We start from the raw sequence: 21,547 nt of genomic DNA on the forward strand, positions 1-21,547 counted from the left end.
ATATAATATTTTTATATAATTTATTTATCTTTTTTCACTTATCCAAGTAAGTGAAGAAAAAAAATATTTTTTTTATTTATATTTATTTAATTAATGTATCTTTTTAATTTATTTCCCTTTTATGAAAACAAAAATATTAAGATATTTCTGAAATGGTATCGTCTTTTACAGTTTGTAACGTACTTGGGACATTTCTAAAGTGTTTATCAGGTTTTTTTTTTGAAAAGAATTGCTCTAAAATTAACATTTCCATTTCACTTATTAATAAATAACTTTCCAATTGTGTGTTCCCAAGACTATTTGGACGAGGATGGTAACCAACTACTCTCGATGTTTGCAAAATGTGTCGAGAAGCTTGTCCTTTCCCCTAAACCGGCCCAACATACACAAACGTCACACTCAATGGAGAAGAAAAACACATGGACATGGGATCTTCCTCTTTCTATAAACTCACCCATTGCACGCCCACAACCCCCAACAATTCTCCTCACGAGTTAGGTAGTCTGAGACCCACAACAGGAGTTCTTCTTCTATGTCTGTGAATGTTCTAGCCATGGACAAGGGCAAAAGGAAGAGAGGCTCACCAGAACCAACCATGAAGCGTGCAAGGTTTCTTCCTGATCTCAACCAACCCTTTCTTCCTGATCTCAATTACCCTCCTCCTCCTGATTATAGTGATGAAGAGGAGCAACCACTTTTTGTTGCTCAAAAAAATGAGGTTTGTCACTTCTTCTTGTGTCGTTTTTAATTTAATATATCTCCTCACTTTTATTAATTTCATTTTAATTCCTTTCCTTTCTTTTAAATCCATCCTTATATATTAATTCTTAGTTGTGTCAATCTCTCTCTATATATAAATAAATATATGATATTCGTTCATTGCAATTACATAGATACATATTTATTATAAATGAATCTTAATTATTTCAGGTTGTGTGGATTCATGATGAAGAAAGTACTACTGGGGCAGCAACAAGGAAAGGTAAGATGATAAGAAAGAGTGAAAGTGGGAGCAGCTCTAACTGGATCAAAGCATACTGGAACAAGGTCCGTGAATATTGGATAACCTCAAAGAACAAGAACGATGCGTGCTCTGAGTAACTCAAGGTCCAGTGGCAAAGTGTTGATAAGAAGAATATGTATGTTTCAATAAGTGTTGGTTTGCTTTAATTTGATCTTTGTTGTGGGATATATAAATTAAGGTTAAATAAATGGGGGCTTCTTTCTTTTGTGTTAAAGAGAGATGGGGTGGGGCAAGTGTTGTATTATGAAATGAGTATAAGTTGGAGAATCAATATAATTAATTTGGTTATGAGTGATATATTGGATGTGGGTTTTATGAGCGGTGGAACGAGTCAAGTGAAAGGGACAAAGTTAAAATATAATTTAATCCACACCTAAAGGCATGTTTTTGTATCAAAAGGAGACCCTCAGAAATCGATGTAACCTCATACGCAGAGAATCATCACTCAACTCATAACCTCTCTCTCTTTATAGCCCTATGAATGGTCTCGGTCTCACCATCCAAATCCGAAACCCTAACCCTCTACCACACTTGCTTTCAAGATTTCATCCATCACTGCATATTAATTAGATCAACGGGAATTACAAGAGCACCTTTCTGCCTTCAACGACCGTCGGAGCCACCGCTATATGTGCCTCTCTCTATCTTTCATGGGGATTAGGGTTTACTCTTTCTTTAGTCCCTCTCTCTCTCTACCTTTATTTTCGTTATTAATTAATTCTAGGCCTATTTGCTTTATTTTCTTACTATTATCTGTTTCAGGCTATTGTCTTTAATTTGGGCCTAATTGCTCTTGCATTCAAAATCCCTAATCTCTGTTTCAGGCTTAGCATGGGTATAAAATAACAGACCTTTGCATCTTTTAATCCGAAATTAAGTGACAATTCGTGTCCTCGTTTGCGTATTATTTTTTAAATAAAAAAGAATTTTAAATAAGCTTAGGACAATATAAAGAAAAAATTATAAATAACAATCCCTCTTACTAAAAGGAAAAATCACAGAATGAAAATAAAGTTTTTTTATTTTGTACTGATCATTTGAATTTATTCCTACCTGTTCATGGTCGTAGTGTCTTTGTGGTTTTATGTTAATCTGTTACTGTTAATTTGTTATTATTAAATAAAAATATTAAACATTTCATGTCATTTCAAATAGAATATTTACTGTGAAAAAAATTCATTTGAAAATGTCAATTTTCTACTGAAACAATGTCTGGATGAAGAAGGTATATTGATTTGCACTCATCAAGAAAAATCATATTCCCAATAACACTATGTTTGTGTTATCTTATTCAATCATCCATTTTTTTTTCTTCTTCTTTTTCTGTTTTTAAAATTATCAGTAAAAAATAATGAAAATAAATTAAGTACAATCTGTGACAAAATAAAAATAAAAATAAAAATTTTAAATACAAAACCGATTAGAAATTATTTAAAATCCTACCATTTCCAAGTGTTTTCAATTATAAACTATATATTTCAAATACAGTAAACTAATTCAATCACACACTTTTATAAACCTAATTAGTAGCCTATCCCTTGGTGCGTTAACCCTTTGTAGCTCTTTAGGATTAAACCACCTTTATTTCTTGATCATAAAGACTACGTACGGACATGTCTTAATTCCCCAATCCCTACCTAGAACAATCAGTGGTCAAGTTATAGAAAGCGTTGAGGTTACCTAGCTTTTATAATGTTTTTTTCTCTTTAAAGTAAAAGTTTCTTTGATTAGTTTCTATAAAAGCTCCATTTTTGGGCTTTAATTCTTTATAGAAGTTACTCTTTTTAGAGAGCTTTCCAGAATTGTGTTCGGCCCAATGTTTCTAATAAGCAAGAGAAAAATCCAAGAAAAGTTGGGCCAAAGTAGAAATGGAACAAACTTTTAAGAACTCTTGTTCATGTTGACTTTTCCACTTTAGATCTACTCCCCTTTTCTCTGGTCATCTAAATAGAAGCCATATATGTTACTTGAGATGCACATTATGTAAGTTGGAGACCACCTGATCTAATAGGAAAAAAAAGTGAGTTGCATGTATTTCAATTAGTTAAGAAGTCTGGATAAATAATTAATAAGTCTTTTACTAAAATTAGTTAAGCACTTTTATCACATGATTAGAGGGTTTTGTTGCTGTTGCTGACATTCATAATTCATTCAATGACAGACGAGCAGTTTGCCATTAATTAGTGTTATAGAATACATAGCTGTCGGTAGCATACCATTCCAACAAGTGAGTTTGATGTGCGCCTTCACTTTTTTTTTTTGTTTTTTTTGGGTAAATATGCCTGTTTTTTTTTAATCAGATCAGTAAGATATAGTTAGGTCATTAAGACACTTCAATTACATTCTGAACAAGATCATTAAGATAGTTAAGTCATTAAGACACTTGTCTCAGCTAGGCCTCATAAAAAATGCTATACAATAATTCAATAGTTTTTCTCTAACCTAGGTTATGCTTTTAAGGTTATTTGCTCCGGCTTGGTCTTGGCCAGGTAATATAGATGCCAAGTGTGTTTGTATATTGAAATTCGATAATCCTTGATTATGTTTGCAAGTTTTGTGGATGAGTTAAATCCGTAAATATGAATAACAATTTCAGTTTCGAGATTTGACATTCTTTATGAAAGAAGTTATATTTGTAAATAGTTTTGATGTTTGTAAAGGTTGGAGGAAAGAACTACCGTACCCAAACCTAACCCCTCTCATTAGACGACCGTGAGATTTTGATGAAATCGAGGGTTCCATCGGTTAGCCTTCAAATCATGAAAAAAAAAATAATTGTATAAAGATCTAATTAATGTAACTGGACTTTGATATTGGAATAGTCAAAGCAATGACAACGTAGAAAAGTTTGGTTTTATTTTAATGAGAAATTGATTGGATTAAAATAGGACTTAGAAGTTGGAAACACAACCAAGACAAGAAGTGTTCTAATTATTTCTTTTTTTGAAAAAGAATAGAGCTAAGAAAATTAAAACTAGTCAACTACACAAAATAAGTTGTCTAATTTCTGAACATTCAAAATCCAGTGCATATCCCTATAGCAACAATTTGATGTCGTCTAACTCTAACTTGATCTTTAATAAATAAAAATCACATTTTTCCTATAACTAAGTAGGCCTCTCACTATGAAGCTTGACATAGTTGACTAATTGATCCTCGCGTAGTCCATGCTTTTCACCGCAAGGCTGAAACCAAATAGTTGGCATAAGGACTTTTTTATTCTCCATTTTTTTTAAACAAAAGGACGAAAACAAATAGAAAGGCACAAAATTTTACTCCAAGAAAGAGCTTGTAGATTCTAATTAACAAGACACCCATAAATACTACATTGATAACATAAATATCATGCACTAAGCAAGTTCGTAAAGCTTATAAAATTGCAAGCAAGAAGTGGACCAGATACCACCAATTGACACATTAAAAAAATAGAACTCAAGAACATACAAGAAGTGCCCAATTTATTAGAGGCAGATATGAGACATTTGAGACGACATCTACGCGGACATGATCCTTAATTCTTCCTAAACAAAGTAATTAAGAATCTTGTTCATGAGGAATTTGATTTTGACCCAGTTGAAACTACTCTCTCCCTCATCACCCTCTTCTCGCATATTGGGGTTTCCAGTAGAAGAAGCAACATCATCAGCAACCGGCAGAATTAACTGAAATAAATTTCATCAAATATAGAGGGGTATATATATAATTATATATGAATATGTTTGAATATAAGTTAGACTTATTTTTGAAAATTTTCCCATTAAATAAAAAGCTCATTATCGGTCTCATTAACTCTTTTAAACTAGTATATACGATAGAATAAATAAGTGACCTCAATGTGATAAGCAGACTCATCATAAGTATCATCAGGATGAGGGGGTTTATTGAGATCAAGAAAAAGCCTTGGACGCTTCTTAGTTGCCTCTGAATCTGATGACACCTTCTTCCTCTTCCCCTTATCAACTGGCTTTGTAATCACAATCACACTCGGAGACTCGGAAGAAGAATGCTTCTTAGCCATGTTATGTGCTGAGTATGCAAAATAAGAGGGATGAATTAATTAATATTGGATATGCAATCTTAAATGAAAATGAGGGTTTTATAGAGAATCCAACAATTAACATGATTCAATTAATTTCAAGCCAGCACGAGGTCGTTGTCACAACTTTCATCATTGAGTGTCAGTTGATGGGTAGATATATGCCGTGGTCAAACCTCCTTGTTGTAAAATGTAAAAAGTCTCATGATGTCGCATTCAGCCTTTTGGGCCTATTGCTTTTCCATCTTCTGTCTTTTCACGCTAATGCAATCTCTCTCGAATCAAGATTCAAGACAAGATAGTTATTCTCAAGGTACTAAATTGAGAATAAAGCAAGTCGGCATTTTAATATTATGAACATGGATCGGATCCTTTGCATTGCCTTTCTATCTCTCTAACTTTCTTTTTTATTATCTTCTTTCATTTCTCCATTCTCTATCTGTCTCCTTTTTAATTTTCTTCTAGAAACCAAATAAAAATTAGGATTTAGTTTAATTCCTTGACGTACTTTAATTAAGATAATTGGTTGAATGTATTAATTGCATCAATTATTTAACCTCAATTTTACTTGCACTGAGTTTGACAACTCCTTATAAAATACTTTATAATTAGGGTTATAAGGTAAATGTTCAAGTATGACTTAATTAATCATATTCCTCAAAAAGAAAAAAGTATGACCTAATTATACACCTCAATAGGGGAGATGATGCTTTGAATGTGCCTTCCATGAGGCACTAGTTTTTCTGTTGTAATTTTTTACCCTTTGTTTCTCTGATGTTACCAAAAAGAAATACACCTAAATTACCTAAAGCTAATTCAAGTCACCGTTGTAAACATAAAAACTCACAATTTTAAAAGCCAATGAAAAAAATCTAGATACCCCATTAGTCAAGATCGACCTTGAATATTTACACGTTCACTGGACATATATCCACAAATCCAAAGCCTTTAATATGCTGTCTTCTACGGCGACTGTGGTCAATGGGAGAAATTAATGTATACTTAAAGCACTATATATTAAGTAATTAAAATAAATTGCTAAATGTTAAAAAAAAAAAAAATTGGTGTGACATGCTACATGAAAATTGTAAAGGTCGAGGTTTCCAACCCTTAATCAGAGCGTTTTTGTTTCCACTAAATTTATCAAATATGGTTTTCTTTTTAATTTTATTTTTGATATGCAAAAATTTTATTAACCAGACAGCACAAGATCTGCTAAATAGGAAAGACAGAGAATACAAAATAATCTTAAGGTCCTTTGACCATGGCATCCCACAACTCACAAGTGTACCCACCTTAAGGTCCTTTGACCTAGGCATACAAAATAGTCTGAATGATTACCCCACCTAGTGATCAATTCCATACAATACTCACTCAAGACAACAAAATGTACATGTGATCAAAAGGAAAACTACACGAGACACAACCTCACCCAATATTTCGCACAAAACAAAACCCTCTACATCTAGTTTGGCAAATGCGAGAAGAGCTCCTTCAAAACTGTGTGTTCAGTGTTACCACCATTTATTATCCATTAAAAAATATTGCCACCCAATATTCACACAAAACAAAACCCTCTAAATCTAGTTTGGCAAATGCGAGAGGAGCTCCTTCAAAAATTTGTGGATTGATTGTTACCACCGATTATTATCCATTAAAAAATATTGCTTTTCTTGTTGTTTTCTATAGTTTGAATATGATATCAATGAATAACAAACACAAAAAGGCTACTAACTTTCTAATGTCTAAAATCGAAAAGACTTTATTCTTCGATGTGTAAATAGTTAACAGTGATAAATGATTTCCAATTTTAGACATATTATGAATAAGTAACCTATCGCATTGATTGATGCCATAGCCATATTCTTAATCCTAAATGTGTTAACGAACAATTTATTAAAAATAAGAAAGAACCACTTCAGTATTAGATGTATCAAAGAATAACTTTAGCAATTTATTAACAATTTAGAACAATGAAGTTAAGGATGCTGTAATGTTTAGGAATAGGTCAGATGCCATCAATTATATAACACACTAAAGAGAAAAATTGAGTTGAAGCCAATGACGGATGCACGTATTGATTTGTGAGGGCAGTTGCCCCTACTAACTTTTCCGGATTTTTTTTAACAATATATATAATATTATATTATATTATCTTTATTTAAAATCTAAAAACAAAACAAATATAAAAAGTTACAAAATTAAAATTGAATTTGAGTCTTGCTGCAGTTATTTTTGTGTGAGGAGGAAGATTTAAAAAAAATATTTTAATATGTTATAAAAGTTAACAACAAATTACATATTTTATTAAAAAAAAAGTTATTACGCATTTAAATTGTAAATCAAGATAAATTTTTTTTATAAATTAATAATGTATGTATTTTAAGTATAAAAAAAATTATAAGTTGTTATTAACCTTTTCTTGAATATTTTATATCTTTTTTCTATTTTCTATTTTCTTTTTTCAATTCTTTTCATATTTTGAGGTACCTCTCTATGTCTAACATATTTTAAAGTGTAGAAGAGTGAAATTGAAAAAAAAAAAAAAAACAAACAAACTTCTTCTTCCATCTCTACTCCTTCTTGTTTGAATAGCTAAACTATACATTTAAAGTGATCTTTGAGGTTAGTGTATTTAAAGTTATTGTTTTTATATTACTTCATTTGAATTTTTATTTATTTTCAATGTAAAATTCAGTATTTTAATTTTTATTTACTTATTTTATTTTTATGTTTAGAAGAAACATTGTATGTTATGAACATTACATATAACCAACTTGAAAATTATTTCATAGAAGTATGTTTTGACAGTGCCTTTTCAAAATTAGAAAGGATTGGTATCTTTCTATGAAACTTTTGGAGACAAAAAAATATGTTGTATATCCATTGATGTATTTGTTTTTAGAGTTATTTTTGATACTACCAGTGGCAATTGCATCCATTGAAAGAGCTTTTTCTGCTCTAAATATCATCAAGAATTAGATACGAAATCGTATGGGAGATGAATGGTTAAATAATTGTTTAGTTACTTATATATATAGAGAGAGGTTTTTGATAGTATTGAAAATGAGCAAATTATTCAATGTTTTCAAACTATGAAAATTCGTAGAGAACAATTATGATATGTATTTGTCTTTATAAAAAATTTATGTATTTAAATATTGTCCCCACTACTTAGAATTCTTGGATCCGTCACTGGTTGAAGCACTTGACAATTAAAGAAAGAAATGAAAGAGTTCTTTATTTCTCCACCAAAATGGTGTCCAGGATGCATTTCCAAAATGTACAGCAAGTTCAGAACAACAAAAATGATTCAAAATATAAACACCTTCTACGTGTATCTACATCAATTAATGTAAAAAAAAAAAATGCCAATTTTTTTTCAACTGTTGATGTTGCTGCAAATTTACTCGATTTCAAGCTTCATTTGGTTATGAGGTGGCAACCTCGGAGTTGGGATGAAGTTCATGAAATGTGGTTGTGTTGTGTGTTCCTTGATCCAGAAGGTGCATGTGGAAATGGAAGACAGTCAATTGGAAAGATCTAGCTTGCAAAGCTTGTGTCATGCCTCTTATTAGTGGTTGAAGTAGAAGGTGCAAATTCCACATAACCCTGCCATAGCATAATATATAAACGCAATTGTTAAAATGCTCTCCAATAGGCTTTTTATAAAGCAACAGAATCTAAAGACATGATGTAAAGCATTTTCCCATCATGATAACAAGTCCAAATGTAAAAAAGTGTCAAGTCGAAATAACGTGGATTGTAGCATACTTCGAGTCCATCATATATATATATATAATGTAATCATACTGCTAGGTTTGTTTCATTTTTGGCATCTTACTATAAATAAGGATTTCTCATAGTGAAAAACTGATACTCATGATGGGTATACACAACAATATATATTTGTACTTGTAGCTACAACAGCATAAGGCATCCAGTCATATACATTTGTGGTTGATTCCTTGAATTGGATTGGCTGAGATGATGGAACAAATTGTGACATGGTCCACGTAGTATAAAAAAACTGACAATCAAAAATTTATCTGCGCTTATTGAATGTGAAAATTCAATTTGTGGTGCCCCAATTTAGGTAGCACATACTGTTGAGACTCACTATACCATACCTTGAATATAAGGTTTTCATGTCACCCATTTTCATCATCAATGTTATCATATTTGTTACTCATCATATTTGCTATCAAGTTGTTCCTCCTCAAGCATTAGAGCCTCACCGAGTGTAACCAAAGGTAATTATAGAAGTCATCCTGCAAATGCACATACCAAGAACAAATTATTTTTATGAAGAAAAAAAAGGAAACTACTAAATTCTGACCAAATACAAAAATTAGAAGAAAAAAATTAATTAGTGAAAAAAAAGGACCACACCATGAGAATAGGAAGCACTTCTGACTGAATAGTTACAATTTGAAAACCATTCTCATACAAATGAAGACCGAATCCAACGCTTCTGACTTTGACTTTAGACAAGAAGCATTGTTCTCCCTCTCAAAGTAGGAAACGATGTCAATGATAGTCTAATGTGGGGAAGAAATTTGGGTGGTTACAGACTTACGTCACAGTAGAAACTACGAGAAATAAACCTGTCCTATAATACACTTTCACATTAGTTCCTGAAATCAAAGAAATTCCAAGAAAAAAGAGGTCTCTCTGTCAAGTTGTTTCATCTAAATCTCTAAACTATTTACATTTTGATCTCTATATATGTTAATGTTATCACTTAAGTCATACACACAATTAAACTTTCCAATAATATGTAATTGACAAATTGCTCTTGTAAGAAGTTATTTAAAATTTCCTTAGTTTTAAGGATTAATTACTCAAGAGTTAATGAAGGATCAATTGCTTAATACATTTTTACCTTGTCATCCATATTTCCCCCTTTCAAATCGGTCCTTACTTAATACATTTAACCTTCGTTTTAGTTACTATTACTTGGTGTCAATTTGGCCCCTATATCAGTTATGTTAATGTGGGTGTCATTTAGCCATTTATGATTTAACATCTAGAAAAACAGGGAGGGGACTATAGGAAACAGGGGAGATTGGATTGCTCTTCTCACATTAACTGCATATATTGATACTCTAATTATATTAGAATAACTCTTAATCATAACATAACATTTTAGTTAACACACTAAATTGCTATGTGGATATAATAACAAGAAGCCTTCAAATATTTTGTTGTCATACAATAATAATGTCTCTTGATACACATTAACTCCCAACATTTCATATTCTAATACTCATACACAGCCCTTTAATGTCTACTTATTATTTCTACATAACCATTTTGTTTTAATTTAATTTCTGGTATAGAATCTGTTTGGATACAAACATAGAAACGTTTTTGAACTTTGAAAACTTCTTTAGTGAAAATACTCTTTACTTCTGATAAAGAAGTTTCAAGCGCTTCTAAATTGTACATAAATAGGCTTGTAGTTGTTTTCTTTTCTTTGATTCCTTCACATGTAAACGTCAATTGAAGATTAAATCACAAACTTGTGAAAGATAGAAGTACTTCAAAGTCAGAACTATTTTGGATGGTGCATATGGGGATATTAGCAGAAGAAATTCAAGAAAATAAAAACATATTGAAAGCACGGAATTATACTGAAAAGTAAATTGGTTAAACCTTTATACCCTTAACCCGCAACAGAGACAAAATATCACTTGGACACTCCCTTCCACATATCAGCGCGTGTTTAGGAATTCATTCTGAACATACTTATTCTTTAATTTTTCACGTCCATTTCTAAGATTGGTGCAGAAGTTAAAGATTCACCAAAATGGTTCCAAACATGCATTCAGAGAAATAAAACAGTATTCAGACTAAAGTGCAGATGACTAAAAGGCATCATATTCTCAACATCGAATCAAAACGAAACAAAGGCACACATAAAACTTATTAATAAAGCAGTCCATGATACGACACTGCTGGCCTCATGTTTTATTCATTCTTCTTCTTCTTAAAAATCTTAGAAGTGGCACTCAACCACTTCTTTATCTTCTTCCTCTTGTTGGCCCAAAGGGAGCTACCTTCCTCAACTTCACCTTTTGGTATCTCACTCACACGTATTTCAGGTTCAGCTTCATCAGGAATGAGCACAGGCTGAAATAATATATTTTTTTTATGTCATTGCAACTTATTAATTGATCAATGAATGAGACATGTTTATATATGTGTGGTCATTGACAAAGACAATAATAAATAACTAAACAGCTGATATAGATGAGGGTAAGGGAAAGGGATAAAGTGATAGGAAACAATTAAATGGAAATTAATAAAAAATCAACACAAGAAGTAATTAATGGCCCCTTTGATTATACTTTTTAAAGAATTTTCCGTTTTCTAAAATTAAGAAATTGAAAGACCTGTTTGATTGTTGATGACATACTTTCCCACAAATGTTATCCTGGACCATCTTTATAGGTAGTGTATACTGCATCACTTTTCACAGCGTTGGATTCATCTCATCTACATGGAATAACCTCTGCATCAAAATTGGTTCTTCTTCTTTCCCTTTTCCTTTCTTTATCTTCCTCTTCCTTTCTTGGACCGGTCACCACTGATCTGGGATCTGACTCGGTGTGAAGTTTTCTAGACCTCACTAATCAATGGTGATTGGACCATGAAAGGAGATGAAGAAAGGACCACATGACTGTCCGATGAGATGAATCCGATAGTGATTAGAAGTAGTGCATCATAGATCACCTATAACAGTTGTAGCAGTCAAAATTAAGAACAGGAACACCAAAGAATCTATCAATCAGAGGCGATAAATCTAAACTCAACCGTAGGTTGTTCTGCAATAGTTTTATCAATCTAAACTCTATGAATCTACCAGTCCCCCCTTGACCAAAATTCAACACCAAAAACTATCGGGACTTTTAGAGGATGAACAAGAAAAGGAAGGTAGGTGAAGGCTTTTCCTGAGGAAATCAAAAATTGAAATTAGAAAACATCTTTGTGTTGTTAAAAACCTGGTGTGTTTGGATTCCCATCAGTGATCCACGTTTTATGCGCACTTGATAGATTTTTGATGAGAAATCAACTAGCAAGAAGCATAAAAAATTGCTTCAAAAATAAGTTTTTAAAAGCAAAAAAAAAAAAAAAACATGTCCTTAGTTACCTCATTGTCATCGTTACTAGAGTCAGGAGGGGGTGGTTTATTGAGATCAAACAGAAGCTTTGGAGGAGCCTTGTTATTGTTACTCTCCTCCGTGACCACCATCTCAAAGTCAATGGCACGAACTGAAGCAGGATTGTTGCTGTAATTGTTCACCGACTCAGCTGAAATAGCCCTCATCAGACTCTTAGCCTCCGCCATGTGTTTACCACTCACTGATAGATCTGTAAACAATTTCAGAATCAGAGGGAACCATAAATACTACTAATGCATCATATCACGAAAGCGATGTTTTATTAAATAATGATTTTGTGTAGCCAAATTCAACCAAGTGTGTTATCTATCTAGATTCTTATCTTTGACCAAGTTGGTTTCCCATTGTGCTGCTTTGAACAAGGAAATACTAGAAAATATTGGAGTGAGTCACGTTGAGACACTGCCAAGACCTTTTCTATAGATCAATTTCGCATTCTTTGGAATTAGATGTTGAGAGTTCCAAAATAACTTCCAAACTTGTTTTTCCAGCTGCAAAAGCAAACATCTTGTGCTGCCACGTTAGTCATGAAGAAATAATGTGGTCCAAACGTTTCTAGAGAGAAATAGTTTATATTTATGTACAACACGACATTCATGTATCTTCGTTAAAACAAGAAAAGACGATTCATGTATTTCACCAAATGAAGGCCATGGCTAGTAGACAATGCTAGTAATATTAAGATTTTTTCTTTTTATTTAATTAGTTTTGGTTAGTCTGTTGATTGTAACCAAAAAAAAAAAATATAATAGTATCAGTAGACCTGTCAATTAATTTTCAATTAAAATGTGACATTTTTTTTCTTTAAGAGGACATAACTACAAATAAGTTAAAAAAGAGGCCTAACGATAAATCCAACAAGGCTTATTCAATATTCATTAACTAACACCCAACATTGGCTTTCTCATCTCTTTATTCCAAGCCGACTAATCATTTCATATTATGTTTTCACTTTTCAGCATGTACCATGTCCATTGGGTGTTCCATTAACCTTTTATTATTAGCTTTAGGGTGGGTTTCGATTCAACTTTATTACATTGAAGAGGAGAATTATATAATTACCTTTCCATTTTGTATTTCTTTTCTTTTGACTTGGCACACTGGTGCTTCTAGTGCAACAATTTTCTTATTAACAAATACCTTTTGCTTATATATATATATACTCTCTTTTTTTCTCCCTTGCTTTTTCCTTGTTAGTGGGATATGGTATTTTGTTGTTGCAAAATTTCTGTAGAAACCTAACTAATTCTCAAAATTAGCTTGGCAGAAAAAGTTTAAGAAAAAAAATCCGAACGAGTCAAAAGCATAGAACTCTGACAAAAAAATTTTATAAAACGTCTACAATTGAAGTATGACAAAACGAGTCATTTATCTGGTGAGTAGAGCCTATAAGCAATGAATTATGACAAAAATATATATATATATATATTATGGATAAAAACGAGTCAAAATCACACAAGTGAAGAACAAAACTATGACACATACATGATACGTGGGTAACGACAATCCTTATTATATGATAAAATCCTTGTCCCAATCTCAAAACAGAGACGATAAAATTTTGAACATGGGAAACGTGGGCACACCCCCAGCCTCAACTTTTCAGAAAAATAAAACAAATTATATATGTACATTTTCAACACATGCAAGTTGCTTCTTTTGTTGTTATAGAGAAAAATTGGTTCTTGTTAAGTTGTTTCATTGAGGATGATCTAATGTTATGGTCCTTATGGACCCATTTGTTCCCTTCCAGTAATAAAATTAAAATTATAGTATATTTTATAAATCATGTAAATAAAGATACCAATCAAATCATGCCTCTTTCATTCATTCCCTTGACAATTGGAATTTGGATTCCTGCTGAGTTCATATGCATGTGTCATATTCATGGCAGTATTAACTTTGTGGGTTCATAAAGAAGAAAAGCACAACCCCTTCAACTACTCTTTGAATATCTGGATACTAATTTTCAACAAATATCTAGATTGGTGCTGAGTGGGAGAGAGAAAAAAGTTGAAGCATGCAGCATATACTAAAGTATCTTACTTGTGGCTGCCAATAATATAATTGTAATAATCTTATCTTTTGAGTTTGGTGGTTAGTACGAAACAGAAAGTAAAGAGAGAGATTTTTGTCGTGTCTGTGTGTCATGTACCGTGTACGTACAGAATCGAATCTATTGGTCAAATCATAGAATTGATGAAATATAGGTAGGAGGCTGTTGACTGTTGAGGCTCGTTAATTGATGGCACTTTGCATCAAAGATTTAAAAAGTCCATTGTATATCAAACTGGATATTGAATCAATACATCACAACTTAAATTAGTAAGTTATAAATTGTGATTTTTATTAATTTTTTTAAAAAAGATATTCATGTTATATATTTTATATCTATAAATTTTAATCAAATTTATATCAAATTTTAAAGATGTTTTGTTTTATTTTTAAATTAAAATTAAAGTCATAAAGTAGGAGTACTGAATCTTCATAGGTTACCATCAAAGGTGGTAATAGCTTTGCTTTAAATATCGTGGACACGTCCCTTTGCATTGGTAGGTCGAACCTTCACAAACATCGATTCTCACTTATCATGTTTTCATATTATTATTTTTTTTTTTGTTGAAATAAATGAACCACTATTTCAAACTTTGTGAATTGTTTAATTGAGTTTGAATCTCATGTTTTGTGCTTCAAATTTAAGGGAAAGAGGACAACTAAGAAGCGTTCAAAGCTTCTACACTACAAAAAAAAAAAAAAAAAAAGTCAATTTAGCGATCAAAATTAGCGACCAATTTTTTTCCGTTGCTAATAGCGACATAATTAGCGACCGAATCTAATTTGGTTACAAATTTTATTTAGCGACCAAATTTTTTAGTGACAAATAATCGGTCGCTAAATCGGTCCCTAAAAAAATAAAAATATTATTATTTATAATAATTTTAGCGACCAAATTAAAATCGGTCGCAAAAAAATAAAAATAATATTATTTATACTAGTTTTAGCGACTAAATTAAAATCGGTCGCTAAAAAGATAAAAAAATATTATTATTTATAATAATTTTAGCGACTAAATTAAAATTGGTCGCTAAAAAAATAAAATATTATTATTTATAATAATTTTAGCGACCAAATTAAAATCGGTCGCTGAAAAAATAAAAAAAAAATATTATTTATAATAATTTTAGCGATCAAATTAAAATCGGCCGCTAAAAATAAAATATTATTATTTATAATAATTTTAGCGACCAAATTAAAGTCGGTCGCTAAAAAAAATATTATTATTTATAATAATTTTAGCGACCAAATTAAAATCGGTCGCTAAAAAATAAAAATAATACTATTTATAATAATTTTAGCGACCAAATTAAAATCGATCGCTAAATGTAAATTTTTTTAAAAATTTAGAAATATATTTCTTTTAAATGAAATCAAATATAAAAATATATAATATTATTTTTATAATGATAAAAAATAAAAATCAGTACCCTCCCAACAAAATTAATTTATTTTTTAAAATAATACAAATTAAATAATTTAAAATAGATAATTAATATATCATGATGTATTAAAAAATGAGAAACATAATGCTATAAAAGAAAATTAAACAATAATCTTTTTAATTGAATCTTTTTTAAAAAAATTAGACTAATTTAAATAATAATTTATCTAGAAAATTTATTTATTTTTCTCTTGAGAAATTTATTTCTCTTTTACCATGCTTAATATTTTATTACATTATTAGATAATATGAAAATACATAATTTATTGTGCTTTCCAATTTTGTTAAGATAAATAAACTTCTTTTCATAAATCTTATTTTATTTTCTTTATTATTTTCAAAAATGACTTAAACATCTAGTTCAATTGATATAAACACGTCAGTTCCATTAAATTAAAAATAATTGGTTTATATAAGGATTAATAAAAATTTATCAAAAAAATCTAAAATTGATAAAAATATAATTAATGTTCCATTAGTTTAATAAATAAAAATTATAAATTAAATTATATATATAAATATATACACCAATAACACATTAGATCAATTACTTAAAATACGTTATACCATCTATCTTTGATTATGCTCGTACTACTTTGGGGTAAATATCGCTTCTTTGAGGAGACATGATTCTATTATTATATATGAATATGATCCCACCATGGGAAACTGATTCAACAACTACCATATTTTGAAATATTTTTATTTTGTTTAATGATAAATTAATTTTTAATATAAAAATATTTATTTAAAATATATCTAATTATACTATATATTTTAAAATTTTATTAATTAAATATGTATATAATAGTTTATCTTAAAAATCAATTCATTTATATTATAAAATATTTTATTTTAAACATCAATTAAATAATACCTTGCTACTTATAATTTATTTAAATATTTAGAAATGAATATTACATTAACTCCATTGATTATTTTAATCCTTGTCTTTAATTTTATTATATATAAAAATTATTTACCTAATATATTTTGAAATTATTTTCATGAATCTTATTTTATTTCAATTGTTATTTTAAAAGTTAGGCTTAATCATTCAATTCAATTGATATAATCGTGCTAGTTTTATTGTTTAAAAAATTAACTTATGCAAAAATTAGTAAGAATTTGTGAAACAATTATAAAATGAAATATTTTTTAGTAATTTAAAAAATTATTATCCTTTGATTTTAATTTACTCATAGATGTTCATAGTATTTAACTTATGACATATACACCTCTTTTTTATTACAATTACACCTGCTTTGTTTAAAAATGCTAAAATTGTTGACAGTAGAGCTCGAATCCACACACATACTTACGTGGATAAAATCTTAAGTCTTCCCCCTTAACTAATTGGGCAAACCACCCACTGGTTCTTTTTGATCAGTTTTTAATACATCACAATGCGTTTCCTTGCTTTTTTCTCTATCAAATAGAATACGTGAATGTTTTAATAGAATTTTTTTTATTCGCACATTTATTTTAAAGTTTCATGTTGAAATAAAATTTCAACACAAATTAACATATTTTATAACTAATATCTGGTTTTAAACTTGATATGAAAATATTATGATATAACTTGATAAGATTTTAAATTAGTATTTTATTAATGGTTGATAATTAGAAAATAAAACAAGGATAAATACATTTTTTGAAATTTATATCTTAGATTTAAGATGAATAAATATATTAAGTTAATTAATAATTTATTTAAAATGTTAAAATTTAATTTATAAAATAATATTTTAAAAGAGAAGTGTTATAATAACACAGGTGTAACTTTTACTAAGTATTACATCGCTCAATAACTTTATATTAAATGTGAATTTTATAAATTCAACCGTTAGATTGAAAGTTTTTTACTCTTAGATCATATATAAAAAATTTTATATAAATTCAAGATGATTTGATACTTCATTCTTGTAAAATAAAATTGAGGTAACATATACATTTCAAAATATATTAAAATATGAGCACTTTGATTACCTTCAAGTTGTTGTTCAATTTTAACAAAACTTGATATAAATATATAAAGTGATATGAACTTTTAATTTAACGGTTGGATTTGCAAAATTCACATTTAATATAAAGTTATTGAACAATGTAATACTTAGTAAAAGTTATACCAGTGTTATTATAACCCTTCTCACTTTAAAATATAAATATTATTGAAAATTTTAAATTTATAATAGAGAATTTAAATTTTATCATAATATTAATTTTAAATAGAAATAAGTAGATTGTTAATTATAAAAGTAAGTATATATAAATAAAGATTAATTAAATATAATATAATTATTGTTATTGGTAATATAATTATTAAATATATTATTATATTTTTATAACGGTTCGGATAGACTGAAATGAGAGGGTTCCAAAGATAGTATAAGTATGAGATTGTATATTTGAGGATGACTTAAATGAACTAATTTGTACTACCTATACTGACAATTTGGAGTAATATAGGGATGGGTGACCTTCTGGGAAGTTTCCCAAAAATTGTGTAATTAAGGACAAAACATGCAAAAAAGTGAAGTATTGTGAAATAGAATCCTTGAGAGACCAAATATGAGTATTTCCTAGCGACTGAATTTGCAACGTCTATAAAATTTAATAAAATAAAAATAAATTTTTAGCGACCGATTTAGCGACCGATTTATTCGGCCACTAATTTGGTCCCCATACACATCAGCGACCAAAATCATTGCAATCATTTTGCGACCGAAAATTTCGGTCGCTAAATAGCGACCGAAATTTTTTTGGTCGCTATATAGATTTGCGACTAGGGTTTTTGCGACTACTTAAATTCGATCGCTAAGGTAAATAACGACTGATTTTAGCAATTTAGCGACCGATTTTAGTGGTAGCTAATTGCAATTTTTTTTGTAGTGCTACTTATACTAGTGACATTAGGAATGAAGTAACTTTTCGTGTTACTATACTTTTTAAAATTACATATACCCTGCTCCCTTTTAATTCCTTTCCTTTAGCACCAGCTATCCATAGCATGCTATTAGTGTTTACATTTTTCTTTCTTTTTGATAAGTAATGAAATACATTATAATAGAAAAAAAACAGATCAATAACACAAGGTGTGGCTAGATTTGAATTAAAAGGGGGTTCTTTTTATTCTCTCGAGCTAAAAAATGTTATTAATGAGAAGGATTGGGCATGATTTGAATAATAACAAGTGTGCCCAAAACACGACCTAAATAGTTTGATACAAATGAATGAGGCCGTGTAGCTGAGCGCCAATTTTGTATATCACATCAATCCTTCTCACTGCTGTCTCAAAGGCATCTGTTTTGTTATTTCTTTCACATTATACATGTCATTATGAGTAACAATCTTTATTTTAAACTTTGGAATTATCCAACTATGATTTGTGCTTGTGGATGGTATCTCTCGACATCAATAAATGAGTAATTCGTATTATTAATTATAATCCAACTTCTACCCTTGAATTCATAGGTAAACCACTTACGGTATTAATTAATGTTGGGGCCATACAAAACATTCATTCTTTTAAAAAAGAAATCGATATTTAAATGCAACATTTCGTGGACTTCTTTTTATTTAAATACTACAAAAAAAAAATGATCAAATGTCATTTATTATGTGTGTTGAGAATTTAGTTCTCTGTTAACCAATTTTTCACCTAAATTTTTTTAATTTTTTTATTTATGCATTGATAAATTGATTAATTAATAATCAATTTCTCAATTTTAGTTATTTTTAATATTATTATTTGTATAATATATGTCTTTTATTTAATTTATTAACTTAAAATTTTATTTAATATATAAATAAATTCATAATTTTTTATTTTGCAACTTTAAGATTTTTTAAGAAAAGATTATAAATAATTTAAATATGTATAAATTTATCATGCAATACAAATAGGACGCTAAAAGATAAATTATATTGAATATATATATATATATATATATATATATATATATATATATTAATTTTTACACATATTCCAAAATCAAATTCATAACACACATTACACATAAATCAAAATAAAAAATACATAAATAATTAACTTTCCCACATACTTCAAACTTAAATTCATAGGCTATAATTATTGTTAAATGTTTCTACCAATACCACATCTTGGAAGATACTTGTCTCTTATTGGATTTTAACGTATTCAGAGTTGTTCTTGAATTTTAATTTAGTAGTTAGAGTTAACATTTTCATCATTTGCAATGACGTCATTTGATTTTTTCAATGTATGAAAACTTGTAACATTATCAATCATGGGTGTTGTAAAGGCTCCACTGACATTTTCATGAATTGAAGCAAATGAAAAAATTTCTTATGCTTTGAATGTAAGTGTACACAAATTATGGTATTTGAAGGTCAAACCCAATTAAAAAGCACATGAAGTTATACCCAACACTACTTTTTGAGTATAGGGTATTTATAAATTATTCATGTGATAGGGTGAATTCAAAGGTTTGGAGATAATGTTCAGTGCGTGTCTTGCCCTTGTAAGTTATTTTCGGTGATTGAGTTTGGTTGAGGTGGTTTTGACGTTGCCTTAAACATTGCCCTATTGGCATTTGTGTACTTTCAACAGATGTGTTACCTGTATTTGTGGAGCGTCCAACACAGAAATTTTTTAGAGTTTGCACAATACAATTTCAAATATTCATGAATATATTGTAGAGGTTTTTGAATAGGTTGACCAATGATCATTTGTTTTCGTCATTCTTTCCAAATAACTACTCATTATATATGTTCCTCCATCCAATTTTTGTCGCTATATATGTTATAAATATTTTTCATTATAATAAATTAAATAAAAAAAATATATTATAAAAATAATAATTAAAAAAACAAAATTATAATAAAAAAAACTACAATTGAAAATTTGGTTACAATAAAAAAATAGAAAAACTTATGTAAAAAATTAGTTAGTGAGAAGACCAAATTTTTAATATGAATAATAAACATAACACTTTGATAAATATATTTTAAGGTATGATATTTTGATAATTTTTTTTAATAAGTCACATTTCGTTTTCTATCTTTTCTTACAGTGACATAGGATAGCTACTTCACTATAAGGATTCATCTTTTCTCTCGTAAAAAAAGCATTTTACAATTTATACATTTCCTTCTATTATCGACAATCAAAAATCTCGTCAACGCCTCAAAGGGGTTGACAATGTACACTGCCCATCTAATGTTATTAGAAAGAGACCTTAGCATAAAAGAGAAAACAAGAAACAGAAAAAAGGTGAAAGTATACATATATTTTCCCACTATTTCTTCAAAAATGGATGAAAAAAAAAATCAATTAACATATTTGTGTACAAGAAAAAAACATCTAAAAAAACGTTAACTTCTTAAATGAATCACCACCCATATTAGTTTCTCACTTTCAACTAAAAAAATGATACTTATCTACGTCAATGCTTTGGCTATGTTTCCACATTAAAGTTCTTATATTTCAATTGGCAACGGCAACCATGTATTTTACAACACTGATGCCAAAATGCTCATCAGTCATTGAATGAATGCCAGCAACAGCAACTCTGAAAGTCCCACCAAATCTCTGCAGGTTAATGCAATCAACGAATACATTAGTAGGACAGCATTTAAAATTAAGGTTCTAAAAGTACATGATAACCTTATCTTGATTGACAAATTCAAAAGTAATTTCATGAGATAAAAGTGATAAAGTAATTTTAATGAAAACATGAAACTGAAAAATCTGATCTGAAACATAATGTTAACCAAGATCCAAATTAATATATAATTTGTACTTCGTAAGAGATTGATTC

General features: G+C 29.3%; 3 protein-coding genes across 15 annotated transcripts; 1 reads left to right on the forward strand and 2 right to left on the reverse strand.

Moving 5' to 3' along the window:
- Nucleotides 1-321: 321 nt before the first annotated feature.
- LOC114917061 (uncharacterized) lies at nt 322-2,019 on the forward strand. The gene is made up of 2 exons (XM_029275003.2): nt 322-718; nt 931-2,019. Exons 1-2 carry the CDS (start codon nt 533-535, stop codon nt 1,099-1,101), a joined length of 357 nt encoding a protein of 118 aa, XP_029130836.1. The 5' UTR covers nt 322-532; the 3' UTR covers nt 1,102-2,019.
- Nucleotides 2,020-3,410: 1,391 nt separating this feature from the next.
- Nucleotides 3,411-7,537, reverse strand: LOC145958221 (uncharacterized). The gene is made up of 2 exons (XM_083074895.1): nt 4,854-7,537; nt 3,411-4,686 (listed from the first exon to the last, which is right to left on the reverse strand). The coding sequence occupies exons 1-2, from the start codon at nt 5,040-5,042 to the stop codon at nt 4,546-4,548; spliced, it is 330 nt and encodes a 109-aa protein (XP_082931021.1). The 5' UTR covers nt 5,043-7,537; the 3' UTR covers nt 3,411-4,545.
- A 738-nt stretch (nt 7,538-8,275) lies between these two features.
- Nucleotides 8,276-12,660, reverse strand: LOC109816398 (uncharacterized). Of its 13 annotated transcripts, XM_083074904.1 has the most exons (6): nt 12,217-12,660; nt 11,459-11,798; nt 10,727-10,838; nt 9,453-9,697; nt 9,191-9,331; nt 8,276-8,672 (listed from the first exon to the last, which is right to left on the reverse strand). In XM_083074904.1, the coding sequence occupies exons 1-2, from the start codon at nt 12,412-12,414 to the stop codon at nt 11,685-11,687; spliced, it is 312 nt and encodes a 103-aa protein (XP_082931030.1). In that variant the 5' UTR covers nt 12,415-12,660; the 3' UTR covers nt 8,276-8,672; nt 9,191-9,331; nt 9,453-9,697; nt 10,727-10,838; nt 11,459-11,684. The 13 variants fall into 13 exon arrangements, with proteins under 13 accessions (XP_082931030.1, XP_082931028.1, XP_082931031.1 ...); XM_083074902.1 differs by having other exon boundaries at nt 9,453-11,195; nt 11,482-11,798; XM_083074905.1 differs by lacking the exon at nt 9,453-9,697.
- Nucleotides 12,661-21,547: the final 8,887 nt, after the last annotated feature.

The sequence above is a fragment of the Cajanus cajan genome, chromosome 5 (genome assembly GCF_000230855.2).
Source record: "Cajanus cajan strain Asha chromosome 5, NIPB_CcT2T_4, whole genome shotgun sequence".
In the NCBI taxonomy this organism is placed as follows: Eukaryota; Viridiplantae; Streptophyta; class Magnoliopsida; order Fabales; family Fabaceae; genus Cajanus; species Cajanus cajan.